This window comes from Budorcas taxicolor, chromosome 14, assembly GCF_023091745.1.
Source record: "Budorcas taxicolor isolate Tak-1 chromosome 14, Takin1.1, whole genome shotgun sequence".
In the NCBI taxonomy this organism is placed as follows: domain Eukaryota; kingdom Metazoa; phylum Chordata; class Mammalia; order Artiodactyla; family Bovidae; genus Budorcas; species Budorcas taxicolor.
The window spans coordinates 47,653,751-47,680,469 of NC_068923.1; the positions used below are offsets into that span (position 1 = coordinate 47,653,751).

At 39.6% G+C, this 26,719-nt stretch overlaps 1 protein-coding gene across 1 annotated transcript in view; it reads right to left on the reverse strand.

The window, feature by feature from the left end:
- Nucleotides 1-1,182: 1,182 nt before the first annotated feature.
- LACTB2 (lactamase beta 2) overlaps nucleotides 1,183-26,719 on the reverse strand; it is a 34,209-nt gene continuing 8,672 nt past the window's right edge. The window contains exons 3-7 of the mRNA XM_052651894.1: nucleotides 20,443-20,569; nucleotides 8,815-8,993; nucleotides 5,635-5,783; nucleotides 2,456-2,537; nucleotides 1,183-1,820 (exon numbers count right to left, since the gene is read on the reverse strand). Of these exons, the coding sequence (XP_052507854.1) occupies nucleotides 1,777-1,820; nucleotides 2,456-2,537; nucleotides 5,635-5,783; nucleotides 8,815-8,993; nucleotides 20,443-20,569 (581 nt within the window). The 3' untranslated portion in view covers nucleotides 1,183-1,776. The remainder of the gene's footprint in view (nucleotides 1,821-2,455; nucleotides 2,538-5,634; nucleotides 5,784-8,814; nucleotides 8,994-20,442; nucleotides 20,570-26,719) is intronic.

A 26,719-nucleotide genomic window follows, 5' to 3' on the forward strand; every position in this document is an offset into this window, starting at 1 on the left:
AATTAAACAAAATAATTCCAAGGGGATAAAAAGAAAGAAAGAAAAAAAAACCAAACCACTTGTTTATAGGCTGGTTCAGTAACCAAGTTTAATAACCTTCCATTATCAGTCCTCTTTCACTAGATCCACTTGCAGTCTGAAATGTGCTCTGGTACCTTAGAGAAAGACAATGGCTCCATGGCTTTGTGTATGTGATCCCCTCAATTTGGAAAGCCCTTCTCATCCCTGTCCTCTAACTCACCGTGGTTTTAATTTGCATCTTCCTCATGATTAGTGATGTTGAATATCTTTTCATGTGCTTATTGGTCATTTGTATATCTTCTCGGGAAAAATGTCTCATCAAGTCCTTTGCTCATTTTGGGTTGTTAGTTTGTTGTTGAACTCCCAGTTACTTTGTAATATGGAATGGTTTCATGAACACACCAGATCTCCAGAGTTTAGGATGATATGAAAATGCTAGAGGCCTTGGGAAAAATGTGCTTCCCTGGTGGCTCAGCTGCTAAAGAATCTGCTGGCAATGCGGGAGACCTGGGTTTGACACCTGGGTTGGGAAGACCGCCTGGAGAAGGGAACGACTACCCACTCCAGCATTCTGGCCTGGAGAATCCCATGTGTGGACACAACTGAGCGACTTTCACTTTCACTTTGGGAAAAGGGGCAGGGAGAGATGAGGTTGTCAAAAAAAAAAGTTTTAAAAGAATTTTCTAAAAGTCTTAGAAAAGAGAATAGGAAGTAGTTTCAGGATTCTGAGCTCATTTTTGTACTGTTATTTAGCAACCTTATGGGTTAAATAAGCACTGGTGGTTGACCTTAGAACCTAACCACTATTTAAAAACACTATTTATATAAAAAATGCTCTTATAATATTCTAATCTTAAAAATCTCTGGTATGTAATTCATATATATTTTGATGATGGTGGTGGTTTAGTCACTAAGTTGTATCTTGCAGTCCCATGGACTGTAGCCATCTAGGCTCCTCTGTCCATGGGGTTTCCCAGGCAAGAATACCTGAGTAAATTGCCATTTCCTTCTTCAGAGGATCTTCCCAACCCAGGGATTGAACCTGGGTCTCCTGCATTGCAGGTGGATTCTTTACCAACTGAGCCAGTATATACTAAAACCTAAATTAATAAAACATATTGGTTGTACTAATGGATTACAGAAATAATTATTTATACACAATGACTTTAATTGGGAATTTAATGCTTTTCTATTACCAAATGTTGATTTACATGAATCACTTGTAGGATGCCATTATAAGAAAATACATATGATACAGAGGAACAGAGTTGATATTTAATCATGATATGATTGAGAGAAACATGAAAACAAGCCTCTAATCTACTGATATAGACAAAGGTTGTAGAAAAGGAAGGATGACATTGACATCTGTGCTGTTAACTGAAGCAGCTGGGAAAAAAAAAAGTATTACTGACCACTGGTCATAGATAAATGATCTCTAAAAATAATATCCAGTTTAAATGACATAAAACTTATTATTTTAAAAGAAACCGTTACTTTGTTTATTGAAAATGCATAAACAATTGGATTTCTGCATTTTTGGTAAAATGTTATAAGAGCTTGGTTAGATAAATAGCTAATATTGTAGGTACAAAATGTGATTTACACATTTTAGAATAGATATAATGTTATTTAAAAGTATATCTAGGGTTATTTTCAGTGTTCCACAGGCTATATTCTCTGTAAATAATTCATAGTTAACAGAACATCTCATTCTCCAAAATCAAAACAACATAATCTTTCATTAAGCTGAAACTAAAGATGAGCTTTCCATTTCTTCTCAGGATCTGTGTTGCTAACTGTGGAAAGAAAATTACAGAGTAAACATTTAACAACAGACAAGTAAAATCACTGGATTTTAAGTTATCTTGTAACTAGAAAGAGCATTAATTCTTAAAAAATTTTGTTGCTCAATATAAAGTTGGGGTTTCTCTTGCGGTGGGGGTAGGGGGGTACAAATAACGTTGCTAAAACTTCTACACAGGATCCAACTTTGCACCTCTTGCTTTTTAAGCAGCACACTTCTAAGATTATTAAGTTGACAAGTCAACACTAGTGAACAATTGCAGAATTACTGCTTTAGTATCTTTGAGTTTACTACCTTTACTACTGCAAAACCTTTGGCTGTTCCCAAATCTACATGTAAAATTCTTTGTGGTCACTCTGGCAAAGGCGAAGTTTTCTTCCCGCTACATTCGGGTGGGTGAGGACTGGAGCCCCCACGCAGGGCTCTCACTCCTGTGGGAGCTTTTGTTCTAATGTGTCGTTCCCTGGCCTTTTGCTACTGACCCTTCCTAATGACTGTCTCTCCCACTCACAGTGACATTCAAGGGAGAACTCTGGTAGGTGGTGTTTTTCCTCACAGGAAAACTAGTTCATTTGTTAACAAATATGTTCAGCACCCAAAATAAAAAAAATTTGGAAGAATACTTACATATTTTTCCTTCTTTTTCTAATTTTTTCAAATGTAGCAAGACATTATGTTGGGCCATTTTATGTAAATGCTCGGGAGTATCCTAAAGGAAAGATGAGAGTATATTTTAATTTTTAATTTTAATTAATTATTTCTGGCCGTACTACACAGTGTGCAGGATCTTAGTTCCGAACTCTCACCCTCTGCAGTAGAAGCACAGAGTCCTTACCACTGGACCACCAGGGAAGTCCCTACAATATTTCTTTTTCAAAAAAATAACATGGTTAATCTTTTTCAAACTTTTAAAGAAAAAAGACAAAAGATGACAGTCTTTTTTGTTGTTGAGAAGTACTTAAAAAAAAATATTTTAACTGAAGGATAACTGCTTTACAAAACGTTGTGGTTTCTCTGTCATACATCAAGAATCAGCCATAGGTAGGTCCATGTCCCCTCCCTCCCAGACCACACTCCCATCTCCCTTTCCACCCCACCCTTCAGCCTGTCACAGAGCCCGTTTGAGTTCTCTGAATGAGACAGTAAATTCCCATTGGCCATCTGTTTCACACAGGGTATTGTAAATTTCTGTATTACTCTCTCCATACATCTCCCTTTCTCCCTCCTCTGCTCCCACCTTGTCCATAGGTCTGTTCTCTATGTCTGTTTCTCTACTGCTACCCTGAAAATAAATTCATCAGTGCTGTTGCTTCAGATTCCATATATATGTGTCAATATATGATATTTATATTTCTCTTTCTGACTTCCTTCACTCTGTACAATGGGCTCTAGTTTTGTCCACTTCATTAGAACAGATTCAAATGCATCCCTTTTTATGGCTGAGTAGTATTCCACTGTATATGCATACCACAGCTTCTTTATCCTTTCATCTGTCAATGGACATCTAGGTTGCTTCCATGTTCTAGCTACTGTAAATAGTGCTGCAGTGAACACTGGGGTACATGTGTCTTTTTCAGTTTTGATTTCCTCAGGGTATATGCCTAGGAGTGGGATTGCTGGGTCATATGGTGGTTTTCCTGGTTTTCCTCTGGTGGTCATATGGGGGCTTCCCTGGTGGCTCAGAGGATAAAGTGGCTACCTGCAATGTAGGAGACCTGGGTTCGATCCCTGGGTTGGTAAGATCCCCTGGAGAAGGAAATGGCAACCCACTCTAGTATTCTTGTCTGGAGAATCCCATGGACAGAGGCGGCTGGTGGGCTACAGTCCATGGGGTCGCAAAGAGTCAGACATGACTGAGCGACTTCACTTTCACGGTGGTTTTATTCCTAGCTTTTTAAGGAGTCTCCATACCGTCAAGAAGACAGCTTTAACTCTAGGTTTTTATATAGTAATAACCAAAACTATTTCATCCTATATATGTCTCACTTTGGGTCACTGCTGCTGCTGCTGGTGCTATTAAGTTGCTTCAGTCGTGTCCGACTCTGTGTGACCCCATAGACGGCAGCCCACTAGGCTCCCCCATCCCTGGGATTCTCCAGGCAAGAACACTGGAGTGGGCTGCCATTTCCTTCTCCAGTGCATGAAAGTGAAAAGTGAAAGTGAAGTTGCTCAGTCATGTCTGACTCTTAGCGACCCCATGGACTGCAGCTTACCAGGCTCCTCTGTCCATAGGATTTTCCAGGCAAGGGTATTGTATAATTCACTAGCTTGTTGTATTGTTTAGATTCCACATTATAAGAGGTAACATACACTTATTTGTCACATACACTATTTGTCTTTTTTATTCTTTAAGAATTTTTCAAAGTCAAGCTTCTTAACTAAATTGACTATCTCCATTTCTCAGCTCCCTGAAAATGTTTTGTTAAGGTCATCAAATTACATTTTAATGAAAATTCAAAGAATTCTTTTAAGTCCTCATGTTACCTGAAATCAGAAGCACACCAGGCTTTTGTCCTTCACTATCTCCTGGAGCTTGCTCAAACTCATGTCAAACTCAGTGATGACACATCTCATCCTCGGCCGCCACCTTCTCCTTCTGCCCTCAATCCTTCCCAGCATCAGGGTTTTTTCCAATGAGTCAGCTCTTTGCATCAGGTGGCTGAAGTACTGGAGCTTCAGCCTCACCATCAGTCCTTCCAATGAACATTCAGGGATTGACTGGTTTGATGGGACGTTAAAGACCTTTACTAAATGAAACTTACTCAGGTTCCTTTTCAAGTTCATCTTTAGTTACACTCTCAGGTATCTTATGGCTGTATAGGTTATGGCCATGGAGTCTTAAAACCCAGATAATCTTATTACATTCTTAACCCCTAAGCTATACTGCCTACATCAGTTATCTAATACACATTTGCTCAGAAACTGAATCCTACAGATGGATTGCCACATGCTGCTGTTAAACAAGAATGTGCTCAGAGGCCACTGTGTGAGGGGCTCTTTCTCTACTAAATGACTCTCCTTATGCTCTTCTTTGAGGCCTTTCTCCTTTCAATCCTTTGGGCTTTCCTTGTGGCTCAGCTGGTAAAGAATCTGCCTGCAATGGGGGAGACCTGGGTTCAATCCCTGGGTAGGAAGATCCTCTGAAAAAGGGAAAGGCTACTCACTCCACTATTCTGGCCTGGAGAATTCCATGGACTGTACAGTCCATGGGGTCACGAAGAGTCGGATATGACTGAGCGACTTTCACCTCCACAGGCACTGCTACTAATTCTCACTGCTATTAGCCAGGATCTGTCTCCAGCAGATCACCCCTTCTCATTTGCTGCTGAGTAGGACACTAGATAATCAAGATGGTCAGAGTAATGTATTATTGTTGTTAGCTGCTCAGTAGTGTCCAGCTCCCTGCTATTCCATGGACTGTAGCCCACCAGGATCCTCTGTAGCCTCATCATGGAATTTTCCAGGAAAGAATACCAAAGTTGGTTGTCATTTCCTTCTCCATGTAAAACATAAATCATAACAAAGGCTCATCACCAGGCTGTTGGCAATGATCTCCTACAGAATGAAGTATAAAAGGCTTAATAAAGGCTCAGAAGGGTTATTCTCTGGGCCAGTGTTTATCAACTTCTGCATTCTAGAAACTTGAGATTTGATGATCTCAAATCTATACAAGTGACTAATATTACTTAAAAGATTAGCAGACTCATTCTGCTCCATGATGTGATGAGTTTACCACATTAATAGTCTAGTGAATAGATTCTTCTATTAAAATTGTGGCATGTACAAATAAGATAAACAAAATTTACCTTGTAAATACTTTTTACAAGTTCCATTGCTGTGAATGACTTTTCAAAGTTCTCATGAAATACTGTAAGAATCTGCTGTTCTCGGATGTTTCTGTGAGAAATGTATTGCAGAATTTTAGCTTCGGCATTATGGATAACTGGGCCATGTCCTGAATCAGAATAATTATAAAAATTATTTCAACCAAATAAAAAATTTTAAGTACAACTCAAATTAATTCACTCTACTCAAAAAATATTTCATAGTGTCCTGGAAAAGGCATACTAAATATACAAGTGAGAATTATTTGGAAAACTATACAGGTAATAAGAGATTTAAAAATTACATACCAAGATAAAAACTTTTAGAGAATTATGTCAAAATCTATATAAAATATTACAGTGTTCATTAGAAAAAATAACAATTAAAAGATAACAATAAAATTAACAATAAAAATAGTAACCACAACAGTAACAACAGGTAGTATTAACAGTGTTCATTATTTGCCAGTTGTTCAGTTGCTGTGTCCGACTCTTTGCGATCCCGTGGACTGTAGCATGTCAGGCTCCTCTGTCCTCCACTGTCTCCCAGAGTTTGCTCAAATTCATGTACTTGAATCAGTGATGCCACTCAACCATCTCATCCTCTGCTGTTCCCTTCTACTTTTACCTTCAATCTTTCCCAGCATCAGCTAATGAGTCAGCTCTTTCCAACAGGTGGCCACAGTGTTGGAACTTCAGCTTAAGCAACAGTCCTTCAATGAATATTTGGGGTTGATTTCCTTTAGGATTGACTGGTTTGATTTCCTTGCTGTCCAAGGGCTCTTAAGAGTCTTTTCCAGCACCACAATTCAAGAGCATCAATTCTTCATGGCACTCAGCCTTCTTTATGGTCCAACTCTCACATCTTTACATGACTACTGGAAAAACCATAGCTTTAACTATATGGACCTTTGTTGGCAAAATGATGTCTCTGCTTTTTAATACACTGTCTAGATTTGTCATAGCTTTCCTTTCAAGGAGCAAGTGTCTTTTAATTTCATGGCTGCAGTCACTGTCCACAGTGATTTTGGAGCCCAGGAAAATAAAAAGTCTGTTGCTGCTTCCATTGTTTCCCCAATATTTGCCATGAAGTGATGGGACTGGATACCGTGATCTTAGTCTTTTTTAAAATGTTGAGTTTATTTGCCAGATACTGCTCTAAATGCTTGATACACTTTATCCTTACAAGAATCCCATGAAGTATGTATGTTTATTTTCTCCTTTGAACAGCAGAAACTGAGGCATAGGAAGGGTAATTAATCTGCCTGCAGTTACATAGCTAAGTGGAGCTGGGATTCTGACTCAGATGCTTTTAACTGCTCTGTGTTCTTAACCACTATGCTTATCAAAGATTGAAAAGTGGAATATATAAAGTAACTTCATGGAAGTGATGAAGAGCTATTAAAAATTCACAAGGACCACAGGAGAACTTTGAGTTTTATGTACAGGCTAGCAGTTCAGAAACATTGATAACCCAGATAAAGTCATAATGAAATTTACCTTCTCTTAAAACAGTGAAAATGAATGTATTACACCAATCTGCAAGAGAGGTTTTTTTTTTAAGATATTTGAGAACAATCACCAGGGGTAGGGGCTTCCTTGGTGGCTCAGTGGTAATGAATCTACCTGCCAATGTAGGGGATGTGGGTTCGATACCTGGGTCAAGAAGATCCTCTGGAGAAGAAAATGGCAACTCACTGTAGTATTCTTGCCTAGGAAAGCGCACAGACAGGGGAGACTGGCGGGTTACAGTCCATGGGGTCCATGACTTAGCAACTAAAGAGTAACATCAAGAAACCAAAAGTAGACTGACCTGTTTTATAAAGAGCTCAGGCTTTATGATACGGACTACCATTTACTAGCTGTATGGCTGTGAAAGTCTCTGAATCTTGGAGCTTATTTCTTCAGCTATCTGCTTCACTTAGTTTCTGTGAAGACAGCTTTGTGAAGATCCTGACACTGTACCTGCAGGTAGGGTAGTAGGCTTTAATATGTGGTAGCTATGGCTATGGAATACCTTTGACAAATGGGCTCCTGCTGTACCAATAAGCCAGTTCACTGGATTCACTAAAGCCAACACCCCAAGAACCTGTACCAGGCACCCTCTCATTAGCTTTGCTCCAATGTGAGTGCATCAAACGTCTACTCTCTTCTTTTTCAAAACAGTTGTCAGCCTCTGCTTCTTTGATGTCATACATTAATCCAAATGCCTAGTCCCACCAACTGTATGTTTCCCACCCCTCAGCAGTGGGAACTCATGAAAGAATATGAAGGTATTGAAGACATTGTATTTATAGATCTTTTCATGGCTCTCTGGCTAGGAACAAGTTAGAAGGACTTAAAAGAGTCAGTAATTGAGTCTCTTTTCCCTCCTGGGGCCTTCTGTTGGGTCCTGTATCTTAGGTTTTAAGAGGGAAGGGAGATTCATACTGTAGAGCAGGGCAGTGATAGCTGATATACTAATAATAGGTATTTTTTTTTTTCCTGAGGAACTGAAATAAATGTGCAGTCTCACAGTTAATATGGAAAATATTGATTTCCATGCATGCATGCTTGTTACTTCAGTCGTGCCCTTCTCTTTGCAACCCTATGAGCCATAGCCTGCCAGGGTCCCCTGTCCGTGGGATTTTCCAGACAAGAACACTGGAGAGGGTTGCCATTTCCTTTTCCAGGGGACCTTCCTGACCCAGGGACCAAACCCACGTCTCTTAGTCTCCTGTATTGGTAGGCAGGTTCTTTACCGCTAGTGCCATCTGGGAAGCCCCACTGATTTCCACAGTGTGAGTTAAAAAACTAAAGCTCAGAGGTCAAATGTTACTTGGTCACATGGCTAAAATTCAGTCCACAGCAGAAATCAAGTTAACAAAACTAAAGATAGCTCATGAAATGAAAACATTTTCTGGTCCCAATAAGTTTATTTCCTTTGTTTAAGAGTTCTATTAACAGCTGGGTAGATGTTAAAAAATAACCCTATCTTTAAAAAAGTTATTAATACAACTCTCAGTCTTCTTTTTAATTGCATTGCTAGACAAGACTTAGGGGTTAATTTAGAAATAAGCAGTTTATACATATCTCTTCAAGGCTGAAGACACACACAAACCAAAAGGAAATCTTTCTCATCATTTGAAACAAATGGTTTGCTAGGTTAAAAGAATGACCCACCTGGATATATAACTTTAGCTTTGATTTTTAATAACTCTTTCAGGGAGTTCATATAATCATAGAGGTCTTCAAATACAGTTGTTCCTTCCCCTAGGATGCAATCTCCAGAAAACAGAGCATTTTCTTCTTCTAAGACTAGAGCCATATGATCATCAGTGTGGCCAGGTGTGTATATAACTCTAGTTCAAAGAAGAAATAGCAACAGTTGGAACTCGTAGGCTTGGAAGAAATTTTGAGTCATGAATTATTCTCTCCTTCTTTATGGAAAAGACACAAATAAATGATGTCAACACATTTTCTGAAAAGAGTGGAGTCTTAACCACTGGACTGCCAGGAAATCCCCTACATGAAGGTTTATGACCTTACAATTAATCAACCAGTTAAAAAACTAAGTCTAAATAATTTGTTCTGCAGAGTACTTGATTGCTCAGCCACATACAGGCAACCCTCTCTAGTAGTCATTTTTTTCTGTTGTTACTCCTGTACTTTGAGTTGCATACTTTGAATTACTGCAGATTTCACATGTTTTCTTGTTTACCATTCTGCCTCACAAGGCTATGATCTCTGAAAGGCAGGACTCCTGTCTAATTCTCATCTTTATATTCCCAATGCTTAGCACTCAGTAGTAGCTAATATCAATATATTGCTTTCCATGTGCCAAGCACTGACTTCAGGAATTTACAAGCATTATACACTTAATCCTTCCTACTAGTAATGGGGTGGGTACTATTAACCTCTTCATTTTCTATTTTAGATAATGAAATCACAGGAGATAGCAAAAAATGTCTGATGGAATAAGATTTAAATTATGTTTTATTTAGCTTGAGAGGTTAATTATCCTTACCTCTTTTTTAAAATAAAACTTTATTTTTTGGCTGCAAAAACAGAGCTCTGTTTTGATTTTTTTAATTAATTATTTTATTTTTTCAGCTGATCAATTCAGCATGAGGGATCTTAATTCCCTGACCAGGGATCAAACCCATGCCCTCTGCAGTGGAAGCATGGAGTCTTAACTACTGGACCGCCAAGGAAGTCCTTCTCTTTGCCTATTCTAAACAGTATTGGATTTTATTTGCCTGGAATACTTTAGATAATTTTTCTCAATAATGGACTTTTTTGGGGGGAAGATAGGGCCGATATAATTCCATATTTGCATTTATTGCATAGGAATTGAGCATGTGTTTCTGGTTAAGACTGGATTGAACACCTGCATCTCTTCTTTTCCTCCTAAAACATCAATAAATTACCATAAAGGGATATGTGAAAAATGGCATAAACCCATAGGAGTGAGGAGAATGGACCATATCATTAGAATTCTAGAAGCTAAAAGAAGACATATGAGTGAGAAATGACTTATTAGATGAGAGAAAAACTGACATCTAAGCTGGCAGACATGAAAGCTGAGACCCAACCAGATTCACACTGCAGAAGTCTCCAGTCTCTGGACGTGGGGCACCAGGAATCTAGAAGTAGACGGGGGAGTGGAGATTAAAGGAAGAAAGATTGGCTGAGAGTGTATTTAACAAACATTCAGGTCTTTAGATTCCCCTCTCATTTGGAGCAGCCTGACAAGCACCCCAACCCCACTGAAGGAAAAGACTGGAGAGTTAATCTTCAACGAAGGAAACTTCAATGAGGGTGAAACATAGACACTGACAGAGGTAGTGACACTCTTCTAAAAACAGGAAGACCACGTGAATACACATGGATCCGCAAGCCTTCTTTCCAAACTCAGCTCCTATAATGCTGGCAGCCAGGCCTTTACTCCTCATGAAGATGAGAAGAGTCTTTGCTGGGAAACATTCCCAGCTCAGGAAGAAAGACTCTGATTCCTATGTTGGAAGTTCCCCAAGTAAACAATTCATCTAGATGACGCCACAGGGTGGCGCACAACCTACAGGAGCCCTCTTACGTTTTCAGAGCTCCCAAAGAGCTGTCATCTCCCTTAGAAGACATCCTGGGGGAGGGCATGGCAGCCCACTCCAGTGTTCTTGCTGGGAGAATCCCAGACAGAGGAGCCTGGCGGGCTACACTCCACGGGGTCACAAAGAGTCTGACATGACTGAAGCAACTGTGCACACATTCACCCTTAGAAGACACTGGTAAACACCAGATCACCAGGCATCTGAAGAGAGCCTTTCAAACTGAGGAGAGCAAATAAAAACAAGCAAACCAATTTAGAGGCTACAAATTATAAGGAAGAAAATTTCCAACAAAAACAAAAACACACACAAACCTCCCCTCCACAGCCACAAAGAGAAACAGCCCCACTAATGTCCTAGGAGAGATGAGAAGTTGCAATGATGAAACAAGAAAGAATACTACGAACAGAGCATTTATGGGGCAAAAAGATCTCCTGAAAGCTAAAACTGTGAGAAGAGAAAGGGAAAAATTGGATTAGGAGATTAAAAACCACCCAGAAAGTACAGCAAAAAGGCAAAAAAGACAGAAAACAGGAGAAAAAAAATAAAGTTAGGGGATGCATCTACGCGTTCTAACAAAACAGGAGGGGTTTAATAAATGAAACAGGACAAAACAGATTAGAGAAAACATCAGTGAACAACTTCAGGAAAATTGTGAGACCTGAAGGACACATGTTTCCAGACTGAAAAGGCCTTTCAAGGATCCACCATTATAAACTTCCTCCAAGGTATACCACTGGGAATTTCCAGAACATAGTGAAGAAGAAAGAAAAAAGAAAGAAAAGAAACAAACAGGTGGTCAAAAAAGTTCAGCAATCTGAAAAGTTTCAGATTTCTCAGTCTTGATACTGTATTAACTAGAAGGCAATGAAATCTTGCATATGAAACCAAGAAGGAAAAAAGATTTTCAACCTGGAATTTACAAACAGTGCATTTTAAGTCAAGTTGGATTAAACAGAGACATTTTTAGAGATGAAAGGTCTTAAAAATGCACTTTCTCAGAAAGCTATTGGCGGTGGGCTCCACCAAAATAGGAGTATCAAGAAAGAAAATTATGGGGTACAGGGGACAGGTAATCCAAGACTGGAGGGAGGCAAGGGGAAGCCCCAGGTGAGCATGAAGGGAATTCTGGAAGGATCATACAGTCAGCCTGGAAGAGACCCATCCAGGACAGCAAGTTAAGAGGCTCTGAGGGAGGTTCATCCAGAACACGGAAGCGCGAGAATCCCAGATACATTTAAACACTCTGAGAGAACATTTCTGTGACTGGAGTTGAATTAATGATAAGTATACAGAAAATTATTCAAATAACAAAACAATTATTAACTGCAGGAAAGCACGAAAGGAAAATTAAGCACAGTTTACTACATGGTTCAGCTGTAAATAGTATCTATAGTCCTAGTAAGGTTAACATTGAATACTGAGCTAACCAAAATTCTGACCCCAGAAGACGGGGAGACAGGAATGGAGCCTGTAAGTAAGAGAAGTGTGATAACCAACTCTGATTTTTTTCAGAGTGGGAAATTAATCAAAAAAAAAAAAAACAAAACTAGTATAGAACGGACTTTTGGACTCTGAGGGAGAGGGAGAGGGTGGGGTGATTTGGGAGAATGGGGGAAAACCAACTCTGATTTTTTTTCAGAGTGGGAAATTAATTAAAAAAAACTAGTATAGAACAGACTTTTGGACTCTGAGGGAGAGGGAGAGGGAGAGGGTGGGATGATTTGGGAGAATGGCATTGAAACATGTATACTATCATGTAAGAAATGAATTGCCAGTCTATGTTTGATACAGGATACAGGATGCTTGGGGCTGTTGCACCGGGATGATCCAGAGAGATGATATGGGGTGGGAGGTGGGAGGGGGGTTCAGGATTGGGAACTCATGTACACCCGTGGCGGATTCATGTCAATGTATGGTAAAACCAATACAGTATTGTAAAGTAAAATAAAGTAAAAATAAAAAAAAAATAAAATAAAAGTGACTAAGAAAAGTGAAAAGAAAAAAAAACTAAATGGGAAAGTCAAGATGCAGCAACGGATCAAACAGTCCTTCAAGATTTGTTACTGTCACTGCTCCACCCTCTTTCATTTTTTCTCCCTAGAGGTGTCCACTTTTGCTAATTATGTATGTCGTGTGCCTGAATTTTTTTTTGAGTGTGTGTGTCTGGCCTAAAAAAGCTACCTACCGAAGGTAATTCTGCATTCCTCTCTGCTTTAAGACCTTGGAAAGCCTACCTAATGGTCTAATAAACATATTTTCAAGTTTGGTTTTAGATTCTAGCAAGTTTTGATGAGTAAACCTTCTTCTGGGCTTCCTATGTGGCGCTAGTGGTAAAGAATCTGCCTGCTAAGGCAGGAGACATGAGACTTGGGTTCGATCCCTGAGTCAGGAAGATCCCCTCAAGGAGGGTATGGCAACCCACTCCAGTATTCTTGCCTGGAGAATCCCATGGACAGAGGAATCTGGCAGGCTATACTCCATAGGTTTGCAAAGAGTTGGACGTGACCGAAACAACTGAGCGTGCACATGCAGGTAAACCTTTTTTTAATAAAGTAAGTTAGATTACGACTTTTTAAAGTCTGAAGTGAAGTGAAGTCGTTTAGTCATGTCCGACTCTTTGCAATTCCATGGACTGTAGCCTACCAGGATCCTCTATCCATGGGATTTTCCAGGCTAATCTAGAATTTAAAAGAGAATCTATAAAAAATAGACAAATAAGTTTAAATTATATGTCTTATTTAAGCTTAACTCACAGGACCATATTACTAGTAAGCAACAATGAAGCTTCACTAACAAGATGTGTAACTATTAGCAACTAAAGGCTCAGTATTTTTATGGACTACCTCTAACAAACACTTAAAAGTCAGATAGTTTCACTAGAATCCACACCAGAACTTAGGTAAAGAAAGAAAACTTATGACTGCCAAACCTGATAAGGCTGCACAAAAAGAAAATTAACTACCCAGTCTCATTAATGAATATTATAAAAATCTTAACCAAAATATTAGGTTAGCTAAAAAGTTTGTTTGGGTTTTTCCCATAAGCTGGCATGGAAAAACTTGAATGACCTCTTTGGTCAACTCAATATTAACAAATAGAATGCAAAAGCAAATTTAAAAATAACATAGTGATCAAATAAAGTTTATAAAAAATGCAAGGGTGTTTCAATAAGATCCCTGATAATAATAATAAAGCTATGGAGAAAACTAATAAGACCACTGCCCTAGACATTGCAAAGATGACAAAATTCAAATCGTAACAGTATTTAAGAAAACTGACACCACTCTAATGGCATTAATGATAAATTAATAATAATTGGATTTCAAAAGAGGAGCCCAAAATGCAGTACTTGGGTGGAATCTCAAAAATGACAGAAGGATCTCTGTTCGTTTCCAAGGCAAACCATTCAAAATCACAGTAATCCAAGTCTATACTCCGACCAGTAATGCTGAAGAAGCTGAAGCTGAATGGTTCAATGAAGACCTACAAGACCTTCTAAGACTAAAACCCAAAAAAGACATCCTCTTAATTAAAGGAGACTGGAATGCAAAAGTAGGAAGTCAAGAGATACCTGTATAACAGGCAAGTTTGGCCTTAGAGTACAAAACGAAGCAGGTCAAAGGCAAACAGAGTTCTGCCAAGAGAATGAACTGATCATAGCAAACACCCTCTTCCAATATGTGTATGAAGACTCTACACATGGATATCACCGGAATGTCAACACCAAAATCAGACTGATTATATTCTTTGCAGCCAAAGATGGAGAAGCTCTATATAGTCAGCAAAAACAAGACCGGGAGCTGACCGTGGCTCAGATCATGAACTCCTTATTGCCAAATTCAGACTTAAATTGAAGAAAGTAGGGAAAACCACTAGACCATTCAGGTATGACCTAAATCAAATCCCTTACGATTATACAGTGGAAGTGACAAGTAGATTCAAGGGATTAGATCTGATAGACAGTGCCTGAAGAACTATGGGAGGAGGTTCCTGACATTGTATAGGAGGCAGTGGTCAAGACCATGCCCAAGGAAAAGAAATGCAAAAAGGAAAAATGGTTGTCTGAGGAGGTCTTACAAATATCTGAGAAGAGAAGAGAAGCTAAAGGCAAAGGAGAAAAGGAGCCATATACCCATTTAAATGCAGTGTTTCAAAGAATAGCAAGGAGAGATAAGAAAGCCTTCCTCAGTGATCAATGCAAAGAAATAGAGGAAAACAACAGAGTGGGAAAGACTAGAGATCTCTTCAAGAAAATGAGAGCTATCAAGGGAATATTTCATGCAAAGATGGGCACAATAAAGAACAGAAATGGTACGGACCTAACAGAAGCAGAAGATATTAAGAAGAGGTGGCAAGAATACACAGAAGAACTAGATAAAAAAATTGTCATGACCCAGATAATGACGATGGTGTGATCATTCACCTAGAGCCAGACATCCTGGAATGTGAAGTCAAATGGGCCTTAGGAAGCATCACTATGAACAAAGCTAGTGGAGGTGATGGAATTCCAGTTGAGCTATTTATTTCAAATCCTAAAAGATGATGCTGTTAAAGTGCTGCACTCAATATGGCAGCAAATCTAGAAAACTCAGCAGTGGCCACAAGACTGGAAAAGGTCAGTTTTCATTCCAAACCCAAAGAAAGGCCATACCAAAGAATGTTCAAACTATTGCACAATTGTACTCATCTCACACGCTAGCAAAGTAATGCTCAAAATTCTCCAAGCCAGACTTCAACAGTACGTGAACCGTGAACTTCCAGATGTTCAAGCTGGTTTTAGAAAAGGCAGAGGAACCAGAGATTAAATTGCCAACATCTGCTGGATCACTGAAAAAGCAACAGTTTCAGAAAAACATTTATTTCTGCTTTATTGACTACATCAAAGCCTTTAACTGTGTGGATTACAACAAACTGTGGACAATTCTTAAAGAGATCACTTTACCTGCCTCCCGAGAAATTTGTATGTGGATCAAGAAGCAACAGTTAGAACTGGACATGAAACAACAGACTGGTTTCAAATCGGGAAACGAGTACGTCAAGGCTGTATATTGTCACCCGGCTTATTTAACTTACATGCAGAGTACATCATGCAAAATGCTGGGCTGGAGGAAGCACAAGCTGGAATCAAGACTCCTGGGAGAAATATCAATAACCTCAGATATGCAGATGACACCACCCTTATGGCAGAACGTGAAGAAGAACTAAAGAGCCTCTTGATGAAAGTGAAAGAGGAGAGTGAAAAAGTTGGCTTAAAACTCAACATTCAGAAAACGAAGATCATGGCATCTGGTCCCATCCCTTCATGGTAATAGATGGGTAACAATGGGAACAGTGAGAGACTTTATGTTTTGGGCTCCAGAATCACTGCATATGGTGACTGCAGCCATGAAATTAAAAGACACTTGCTCCTTGGAAGAAAAGCTATGACCAACCTAGACAGCATATTAAAAAGCAGAAACATTATTTTACCAAAAAGGTCCATTTAGTCAAAGCCATTGTTTTTCCAGTAGTCATGTATGCATGTGAGAGTTGGACTTTAAAGAAAGCTGAGTGCTGAAGGATTGATGCTTTTGAACTGTGGTGTTGGAGAAGACTCTTAAGAGTCCCTTGGACTGCAAGGAGATCCAACCAGTCAATCCTAAAGGAAATCAGTCTTGAATATTCATTGGAAGGGCTGATGCTGAAACTCCAATACTTTGGTCACCTGATGTGAAGAACCAACTCACTGGAAAAGGCCCTGATGCTGGGAAAGATTGAAGGCAGGAGGAGAAGGGGAGGACAGAGGATGAGATGACTGGATGGCATCACTGACTTGATGGACATGAATTTGAGTAAGCTCCAGGAATTAGTGATGGACAGAGAAGTCTGAGGTTTTGTAGTCCATGGGGTTGCAAAGAGTCAGATACAGCTGACCAACTGAACTGACTGACTGAGATGATACCATTCTAATGGCTGAAAATGAGGAGGAACAAAGAGTCTCCTGATGAGAGTTTGAAAGGAGAGTGAAAAAGCTGGCTTAAAACTCAACATTCAAAGAACTAAGATCACGGCATCCAGTCCTATCACTTCACGGCTAATGATGGGGAAAAGTGGAAACACTGGCAGATTTTATTTCCTTGGGTTCCAAAATCACTGTGGATGGTGACCACAGCCCTGAAATTGAAAGACACTTGCTCCCTTGAAGAAAAGCTATGACAAATCCAGACAGTGTACTAAAAAGAAAGACATCACTTTGCCAACAAAGGTCCGTACAGTCAAAGCTATAGTTTTTCCAGTAGTCCTGTATGGATGTGAGAGTTGGACCATACAGAAGGCTGAGTGCTGTGAAGAATTGATACTTTTGAACTGTGGTGCTGGGGAAGACTCTTGAGAGTCCCTTAGACAGTAAGGAGATCAAATCAGTCAATCTTAAAGGAAATCAATTCTGAATATTCATTAGAAGGACTGATGCTGAAGCTGAAAGCTCCAATATTTTCGTGACTTGACCTGAAGAGTCAACTCACTGGACAAGACCTTGAGGCTGAGAAAGATTGAAGGTAGAAGGAGAAAGGGGCAACAGAGGGTGAGATGGTTGGGTGGCATCACTGACTCAAGGCACATGAGTTGAGCAAACTGTGGGAGATAGTGAAAGACAAGGAAGCCTGGCGTGCTACAGTCCATGGGTTGCACAGAGTCAGACATGACTTAGCCACTGAACAAGAAGAAAACAGAAATGAGTGTATCTTAGAATGATTTCTCCCTTACCAAAAAAACAACAAAAAAAATCAAGTCCTTATAAAAAATTCTGCTAAAAATGTAATAGATATAAGGTACAAGAACATAAGCTACTAGTGTAAGGGGAGCAATTACTTTTGAGAGGCATTAAGAACTGACATTAAGAATTTTATGCTTTTATAGTTTCTAAGTATGTGCTTTATATATTGCAAACAATTACAATTTTATAGTTGCACCAATGTCAAGTTATTAAAGAGATATTAGAAATCATCTCTGGTCTGATTAAACCTGCTGCAACCTGTTAATGAAAGTATTCATGTTATATGAAAATGGTTCCAGTAGGTATATTTCTAGCAAATATAAAAATATGAAGACAGTCTACAGAATGGGAAAACAGTTGCAAACCATATATCTGATAAGGAGTTAACATCCAAAATAAATAAGGAACTCAAACAACTCAACAGCAAAAAATCCAATTAAAAAAATGACCAAAAACTTGAATAGACATTTTTCCAAAGAAGACAGATGAAAGACCAACAGGAACATGAAAATTGTTCACTGGTCATTGGGGAAATCCAGATTAAAACCAAAATAAGATGCCACCTGATTCCTGTCAGAATGGCCATCATCAACAACACAAGAGATACTAAGTGCTGCTATGAGTGTGGAGAAAAGGAAACGCTTGTGCATTACTGGCAGGACTGTAAATTGATACAGCCACTACAGAAAACAAGATGAAGAACTCTCAAAAAATTAAAAATAGAACTACACATCACCAGCAATTCTACTCTCAGGAATAGATGCTCAGGAAATGAAAACACTAACTTCAAAAAATATCTGTAGCCCAGTGTTCACAGCAGTGTTATTTACAACAGCCAAAACATGGAAGCAACCTAAGTGGCCACTGATGGATAAATGGATAAAAAAGTTGTGATATACACACACATATACACACAATGCAGGATTACTCAGTCATAACAAATGAGGAAATCCTACCATTTGGGACAATGTAGACGGACCTTGAAGGTATTATGCTAAGTAAAATGAGTCAGACAGAGAAAGACAAATACAACATGATCTCACTTATATGTGGAATCTTAAAAAAAAAAAAACCCCATCAAACTCACAGAAAAAGAGATCAGGCATAGTTACCAGAGGTGGAGGGTGAGGGGAGGGAGAAATGGAGGAAAGGTAGTTAAAGGTACAAATTTCCAATTATAAGGTTGGTACAAGGCATACAATGTACAACAAGGTGATTAAACACTGCTGTATGATCTATAAAAAAGCTGTTAGGAGAATAAATCCTGAGTTGTCATCACAAGGAGAAAATTGCTCTTTTTTTCTTTTTATTCTTCTTTCATTTCTTTTTATCTATATGAGTTGATGGATGTTAGCTGAACCATAATACATGTAAATCAAACCACCATGGAAAAAATAGTGTCAGTGTGTATCATATCTTACAGACAATCCTATGAACAATCACAATAAAATGCATTTATGAACAGACCCAGTGGTTTTTTTTCTTTTAATTGAGAAAGACTCATTTGGAAAACCATTCTTTTAAGAGTCTGCATATGGCCTTTTCTGTCAAAGTGCTTGCAATGCCTCTTTCTCCACCTGCTGGGTTGAGGGAGGTGAGCATGGCGACTTTGAAAGCAAGGACTGAGGGTAATGGAATTACAAAACGGAAGGAGCTTGAAACCTCACTTGCAGGAGAGTCCCTCACTAATCACTACCCACTTTTGGACTTTCTGTGACTGAGAACTAAACTTCTTTCATGTTTTAGCCATTACCCATTTCTGGGTTGGTTGACCACAGCAACTAGAATTAACTAATATTAATTAGTGAAGCTAAGGAGTTGATTATCTGAGGTACTTACGTACAAAAAACCTTAAAATTTAATATGTGCTATGACAAAACAATAAAGGTTATAGGAAAATTAGGGGAAGGAGCAATGAATTTTGCCCAGAAAGGGTTCTGCAACTAAGTAATGGGTGGATTAGGTTTGGAGAATGAACAGATAAGAATCTGTCAGGGAGACAAGTTGAAGGGAAGGGGCAATGCCTGGTACGGGGGATGGTACGAGCCAAGGCCTGGATGCACACAATGTCCTTGTAACTGTGCCTACGAGGGCAGTGATGAGAGCGAAGACCAGGAACCTGTGGGGCCAGACTGTCACACATCAGGGGAGCAAACATCATCTTGTGTGCAGGGAGTGCTATTCTACGTTCCAGGTGACACGAGGTACAAAGGGTTAGATTAGGAAGCCAGGAAGGCTGAGTAAGAGGTAGTGGTTGTACACGTGGTGAAAAAGAGGCTGCACTGCCAAATATTTCTGAGGTTAAAAACCGACCCAATTAAATGTAGCAGGTGAGGGTGGGGAGGGGAGGAGGAGGAACAAAAAAGAGTGAAGAGGAGTCAGCTTCTATCTTAGCAGAAAAAAAATTTCTATAAAGTACTAAGAAAAGTAACTATTCTGAAGTCGGAAAGCAAGTACAGTTTGTGGGGGAGAGAAAACCAGAATTAGTTCAGCCTTGAAGTTGAATCTGAAATACCCTTTCAAATCCCTCAGACAGGTCTCAGGAGAGATGAGTTTGGCCTGAAATGTGTTTACTTTAGGGACGGGGCAGCCTTTGGAAATGAGAGCATGAGAGAGCCCTGAATTTACCTAATGGGAAGGTCCCTAAATCACCCTAGCAGGAAGCTACTCCATTTTTTAACATTTAAATTTGATTTATTAACAAAGGTCCTCAATTAATTCAAATAAACAATTTTAGAAAGGCAGATTGAGTGAAAAGTCTTTTCCTCTGCTTATCAAGCAACCTGTTGTCTCCGCCCAGAGAAATCAATGTCAGCACATCTTCTGTATCCTTCCTGAGATATCTTCACTCAGACAAGCAAATGTGATGAAATCTCCCTTCTCCCGCTTTTGTAACACATAGACGTAGACCCCCATCCTGCCTTCCCCAGCTCAAGGACATTGACTTACCTTAGTGTGGCACCTTCAGTCTTAATTATATCTCCATCTTTCACATAAACATACTGTTGCTCTCCATTGCCTATAATTTCTTTTCTCTCAGGATTCCGTGGGAGTTTTTTAACGCAATAGGTAGTATCTAGTCACAAAACATGTAAAATATATGAAAGTCACATTTTAAATGATAATTCAGCCTTTTACAAGATCAACTTCCATAAAGCCACAAACACTTGAGTAAATTAACAGTAAGAGGCAACAGAAATTGGGATGAAGCATACCTCTGAGATGGTAACTATTTTTTCCCACCTTAACAAAGAGATTTTTATTCTATCATACCCTTTCAGATCTATATAAAAGCCTTTGTGTTTTTCTAGTCCCTCTTATTTTTATACAAAATTTGGAAATAGCACTTCACAGTCTCAGCTAGCTTTGAGATCAAGATGGGAACTGAATACTGTATAGCACCAGGAACTCTACTCAAAGCTCTGTAATAATCTATATGGGAAAAGAATCTGAAGAAGAACAGATATATGTGTGTGTGTGTGTGTATATATATATATTTATGTCTGTCTATGTATCTATAAGATCCTCTGGAGAAGGAATGGCAACCCACTCCAGTATTCTTGCCTGAAGAATCCCATGGACAGTGGAGCCTGGGGAGATGGGGGGGTGGGGGGGCTACAGTCCATTAGGTTACAAAGAGTGGGACACGAATGCATGCATAAGTGAATTACTCTGCTGTACACCTGAGACTAACACAACATTGTAAATCAACTATACTCTGATATAAAATAAAAACTTAAAAGAAAATGGGTGTTCAACGAGCAGCAGTACAGAACCCAGAAACTTTTTTCTATCTAAGTGCCTGCTGCTGCTGCTAAGTCACTTCAGTCGTGTCCGACTCTGTGCGACCCCATAGATGGCAGCCCACCAGGCTTCTCTGTCCACAGGATTCTCTAGGCAAGAATACTAGAGTGGGTTGCTGTTTCCTTCTCTAATTTAAGTATCTAACAAAATAAAAGAGATATGGCATCATGGCAGAACTTAATAATAAAAGGATGAGAGCATAAGGTTCCTTCTATGAATGCTGAAAGGAAGCCCCAAACCCAGGGCTGAGATATGAAAACATTAAAATCACTGTAAACCATATGCCCTCCCTGACACAAAGACAATCAATTACTTAACCAATCAATACCTGAGTGGGCAATCATATAACCAGTATATCACGTATAGTGAATACAAGCACCATGATCCCAAAGTGCTTAAAAACTCTCATAGTTGGGGAAATAAAACACAAACAGGCAATAATTAGAGGACTACACTCAGACCTATTTCATGGATATACTAAATGGACAATGCAGCTAATAAAAGCAACAAGTGTTTAGAGAAAGGAGCAACAGTTAGGAAGGGGTTCATAGACAAAATAGAACTTGAGGTGTGACTTACAGAATGAGTAGGATAGGAAAAGGTTCAGAGAAAGACTTGTGGGGAGTCGTGCTAGTAAAGGCATAGAAACAAGGAAGAGCTCTGCACATGTGCCAAATGTGATGCTGCCTACTCGTCCAAAGCAAAACAGATCAGTTCAGTTCAGTTCAGTCGTTCAGTTGTGTCCGACCCTTTGCGACCCCATGAATTGCAGCACGCCAGGCCTCCCTGTCCATCACCAACTCCCGGAGTTCACTCAGACTCATGTCCATCGAGTCAGTGATGCCATCCAGCCATCTCATCCTCTGTCGTCCCCTTCTCCTCCTGCCCTCAATCCCTCCCAGCATCAGAGTCTTTTCCAATAAGTCAACCCTTCACATGAGGTGGCCAAAGTACTGGAGTTTCAGCTTCAGCATCATTCCTTCCAAAGAAATCCCAGGGTTGATCTCCTTCAGAATGGACTGGTTGGGTCTCCTTGCAGTCCAAGGGACTCTCAAGAATCTTCTCCGACACCACAGTTCAAAAGCATCAATTCTTTGGCACTCAGCTTTCTTCACAGTCCAACTCTCACATCCATACATGACTACTGGAAAAACCATAGCCTTGACTAGACGGACCTTAGTTGGCAAAGTAATGTCTCTGCTTTTGAATATGCTATCTAGGTTGGTCATAACTTTTCTTCCAAGGAGTAAGCGTCTTTTAATTTCATGGCTGCAGTCACCATCTGCAGTGCTTTTGGAGCCCCCCAAAATAAAGTCTGACACTGTTTCCACTGTTTCCCCATCCATTTCCCATGAAGTGATGGGACCAGATGCCATGATCTTCGTTTTCTGAATGTTGAGCTTTAAGCCAACTTTTTCACTCTCCTCTTTCACTTTCATCAAGGGGCTTTTTAGTTCCTCTTCACTTTCTGCCATAAGGGTGGTGTCATCTGCATATCTGAGGTTATTGATATTTCTCCTGGCAATCTTGATTCTAGCTTGTGTTTCTTCCAGTAGCGTTTCTCATGATGTACTCTGCATATAAGTTAAATAAGCAGGGTGACAATATACAGCCTTGACGCACTCCTTTTCCTTTTTGGAACCAGTCTGTTGTTCCATGTCCAGTTCTAACTGGTGCTTCCTGACCTACATACAGATTTCTCAAAAGGCAGGTCAGGTGCTCTGGTATTTCCATCTCTTTCAGAATTTTCCACAGTTTATTGTGATCCACACAATCAAAGGCTTTGGCATAGTCAATAAAGCAGAAATAGATGTTTTTCTGGAACTCTCTAGCTTTCTCGATGATCGAGCAGATGTTGGCAATTTGATCTCTGGTTCCTCTGCCTTTTCCAAAACCAGCTTGAACATCTGGAAGTTCACAGTTCACGTATTGCTGAAGCCTGGCTTGGAGAATTTTGAGCATTACTTTACTAGCCTGTGAGATGAGTGCAATTGTGTGGTAGTTTGAGCATTCTTTGGCATTGCCTTTGTTTGGGATTGGAATGAAAATTGACCTTTTCCAGTCCTGCGGCCACTGCTGAGTTTTCCAGATTTGCTGGCATATTCAGTGCAGCACTTTAATAGCATCATCTTTCAGGATTTGAAATAGCTCAACTGGAATTCCATCACCTCCACTAGCTTTGTTCATAGTGATGCTTTCTAAGGCCCATTTGACTTCACATTCCAGGATGTCTGGCTCTAGGTGAGTGATCACACCATCGTCATTATCCAGGTCATGAAGATCTTTTTTGTACAGTTCTTCTGTGTATTCTTGCCACCTCTTCTTAATATCTTCTGCTTCTGTTAGGTCCATACCATTTCTGTCCTTTATCGAGCCCATCTTTGCATAAAATGTTCCCTTGGTATCTCTAATTTTTTTGAAGAGATCTCTAGTCTTTCCCATTCTGTTGTTTTCCTCTATTTCTTTGCACTGATCACTGAAGAAGCCTTTCTTATCTCTTCTTGCTATTCTTTGGAACTCTGCATTCAGATGCTTATATCTTTCCTTTTCTCCTTTGCTTTTCACAGCTATTTGTAAGGCCTCCCCAGACAGCCATTTTGCTTTTTTGCATTTCTTTTCCATAGGGATGGTCTTGATCCCTGTCTCCTGTACAATGTCACGAACCTCAGTCCATAGTTCATCAGGCACTCTATCTATCAGATCTAGTCCCTTAAATCTATTTCTCACTTTCACTGTATAATCATAAGGGATTTGATTTAGGTCATACCTAAATGGTCTAGTGGTTTTCCCTACTTTCTTCAATTTAAGTCTGAATTTGGCAATAAGGAGTTCATGATCTGAGCCACAGTCAGCTCCTGGTCTTGTTTTTGCTGACTGTATAGATCTTCTCCATCTTTGGCTGCAAAGAATATAATCAATGTGATTTTGGTGTTGACCATCTGGTGATGTCCCTGTGTAGAGTCTTCTCTTGTGTTGTTGGAAGAGGGTGTTTGCTATGACCAGTGCATTTTCTTGGCAAAACTCTATTAGTCTTTGCCCTGCTTCATTCCGCATTCCAAGGCCAAATTTGCGAAAGCAAAACACTGGCTGGAAATGTGGAGGGAAAGTGGGGTAAGTAAGATGAGCTCAGATCATGGAGGGCCTTAAAGTGCCCTGAACAGAACAGAAGGATTTAAACTTCACTGTATGTGGCTACTATACACTCTTCAGTAAGAAAATGAAATAGTGTTAACAGGTAGATGAGTATGATGGCTGAAGGTGGGGAGACTGCAGGGGGAGAGATCAGAAAGACAGGGGTGGGGTGAGGTGACTGCAATAAATCCGCTGAAAGATAGTGAGCATCAGGGCTAGGGTGGCATCAGTGGAAATACAGGAGAAGAAAACATTCCGAGGAAAACTGACAAAGGATAGAAATCTGGCTGGTAGGGAGGAGACAGAAATACCACAAATAAAATAAAACAACAGCAACTAGACCTTCCCTCTTCTCAGCTCTAAACCCCATTACTTTGCATCTTAAGAGGCAGAGGCAAAAAATAGTATGTCATGCTGGGAACTGACATTACACAATAAGGCTGTCTTCATTCTAGAGTGAGACAGTGAGGCTTTTTTGTTTTTATTTTGTAACCTACACAATTTTGCCTTTCAGTGAAGCAGTGGAGATATTTTATCTCTAGTTATGAGATCTTTGGCAGAAGACCCTTCCAAAAAACTCACAACTATCTCAAAATTACAAAACAAATGTCATATGATAAAATAAGTCTGTATCATAATGTGCAAATTTGAAAACACATATGCTATTCACAATAGCAATCTATACAGGCAAGATGAAGACAGGCATGCTGAAAGCAATCATATTATTACTGAGATCGAATTCACATACTATAAACTTGACCCTTTTGAAATGTGCAACTCACTATTGTTAGGTTTGTTTTTTTTTTAAAGTATATTCAAAGAACTATACACCATGAGCACTATAAAATTTTAGAATGTTTTCAAATCCTCCTACTCAATGGCATTCACTACTTATTCTTTCCTTCTCCCTGCTCTTGGCAACAACTTCTCTAATTTCTGTCTCCATCATATAATTATTTAAACAGGAGGAAACCCTCAGTCATTTGTTAAGGTTTATGGATTATAACAACATTGTTGATGCTAATTATTTAAGCTGATACAAACATGTGATATTGCTCATGTATAATACTTTCTAATAAAAACACATTCTAATTGAAAAGCAGGAAGCAACTGTTTGACTACTAAGGCTTGGATGTTAAACACATGGCAAAGGCCCAACTTCAGCTGCAAAATAATAATTATCAGATAACAAAATATACTTTATAAGATTTACCCCAAACCAAACCAAAACACTCAGACAGCCAGAGGCCATCTAGTTCTCATATCTGGTAAAATTCTGGTTCCCTGTAAGCCACTGCTCCTGCTGCTGCTGCTGCTAAGTCACTTTAGTCATGTCCGACTCTGTGCGACCCCATAGATGGCAGCCCACCAGGCTCCCCCGTCCCTGGGATTCTCCAGGCAAGAATACTGGAGTGGGTTGCCATTTCCTTCTCCAATGCATGAAAGTGAAGAGTGAAAGTGAAGTCGCTCAGTCGTGTCCGACTCTTCACGACCCCATGGACTGTAGCCCACCAGGCTCCTGTGTCCACGGGATTTTACAGGCAAGAGTACTGGAGTGGGGTGCCATAGGAGTTCCCAAATCACATACTGATTGTGTTTTACATTTTGTAAGCAGTTTGCTTAAGAGGCAGTCTTCCTTGGTGGCTCAGATGGTAAAGAACCTGCCAAGAATGCAAGAGACTCAGGTTTGATCCCTGGGTTGGGAAGATCTCCTGGGATAGGGCGTGGCAACCCACTCCAATATTCTTGCCTGCAGAATCCCCATGGACAGAGAAGCCTGGTGGGCTGCAGTCCATGGGGTCATAAAGAGTAGGACATGACTGAGCAATTAACTTATCTTCCCACAAAAATCTTATAAATGGCATTCATAATTTTGGTGTGTCCTGTTAAGAAACATAGGTGGCTAGCACTGTAAAGTAGTTGAAATTTTCTGCCATGCTAACAGCTAAACAAAATTATAAAAAAATTTAATAATTAAAATATGGAACAAAAAAAGTGAAATGGAACAAAAATGATAGTGATTAACAATTGAAAGAATACAGAAATATATGGAACTTTGGGGAGGAGACCCTGAAAGTTACCTCTGAACAATTTTAGTGCTGAGCACCTCAAGGTCTGCATGTAGCTGGTCTAGTTTCCACAGAGTTCAGAATGAAACACTAGCCACATCTCAAATAAGCACTCAAGTTTTTGTGGCTATAAAGCTGTGTCAAATTTCTCCTTTTAAATCAATATAATAGTTAATTTATTAAATAAATATTATTGTGTAGGGAACTCAAACCTATTTTCA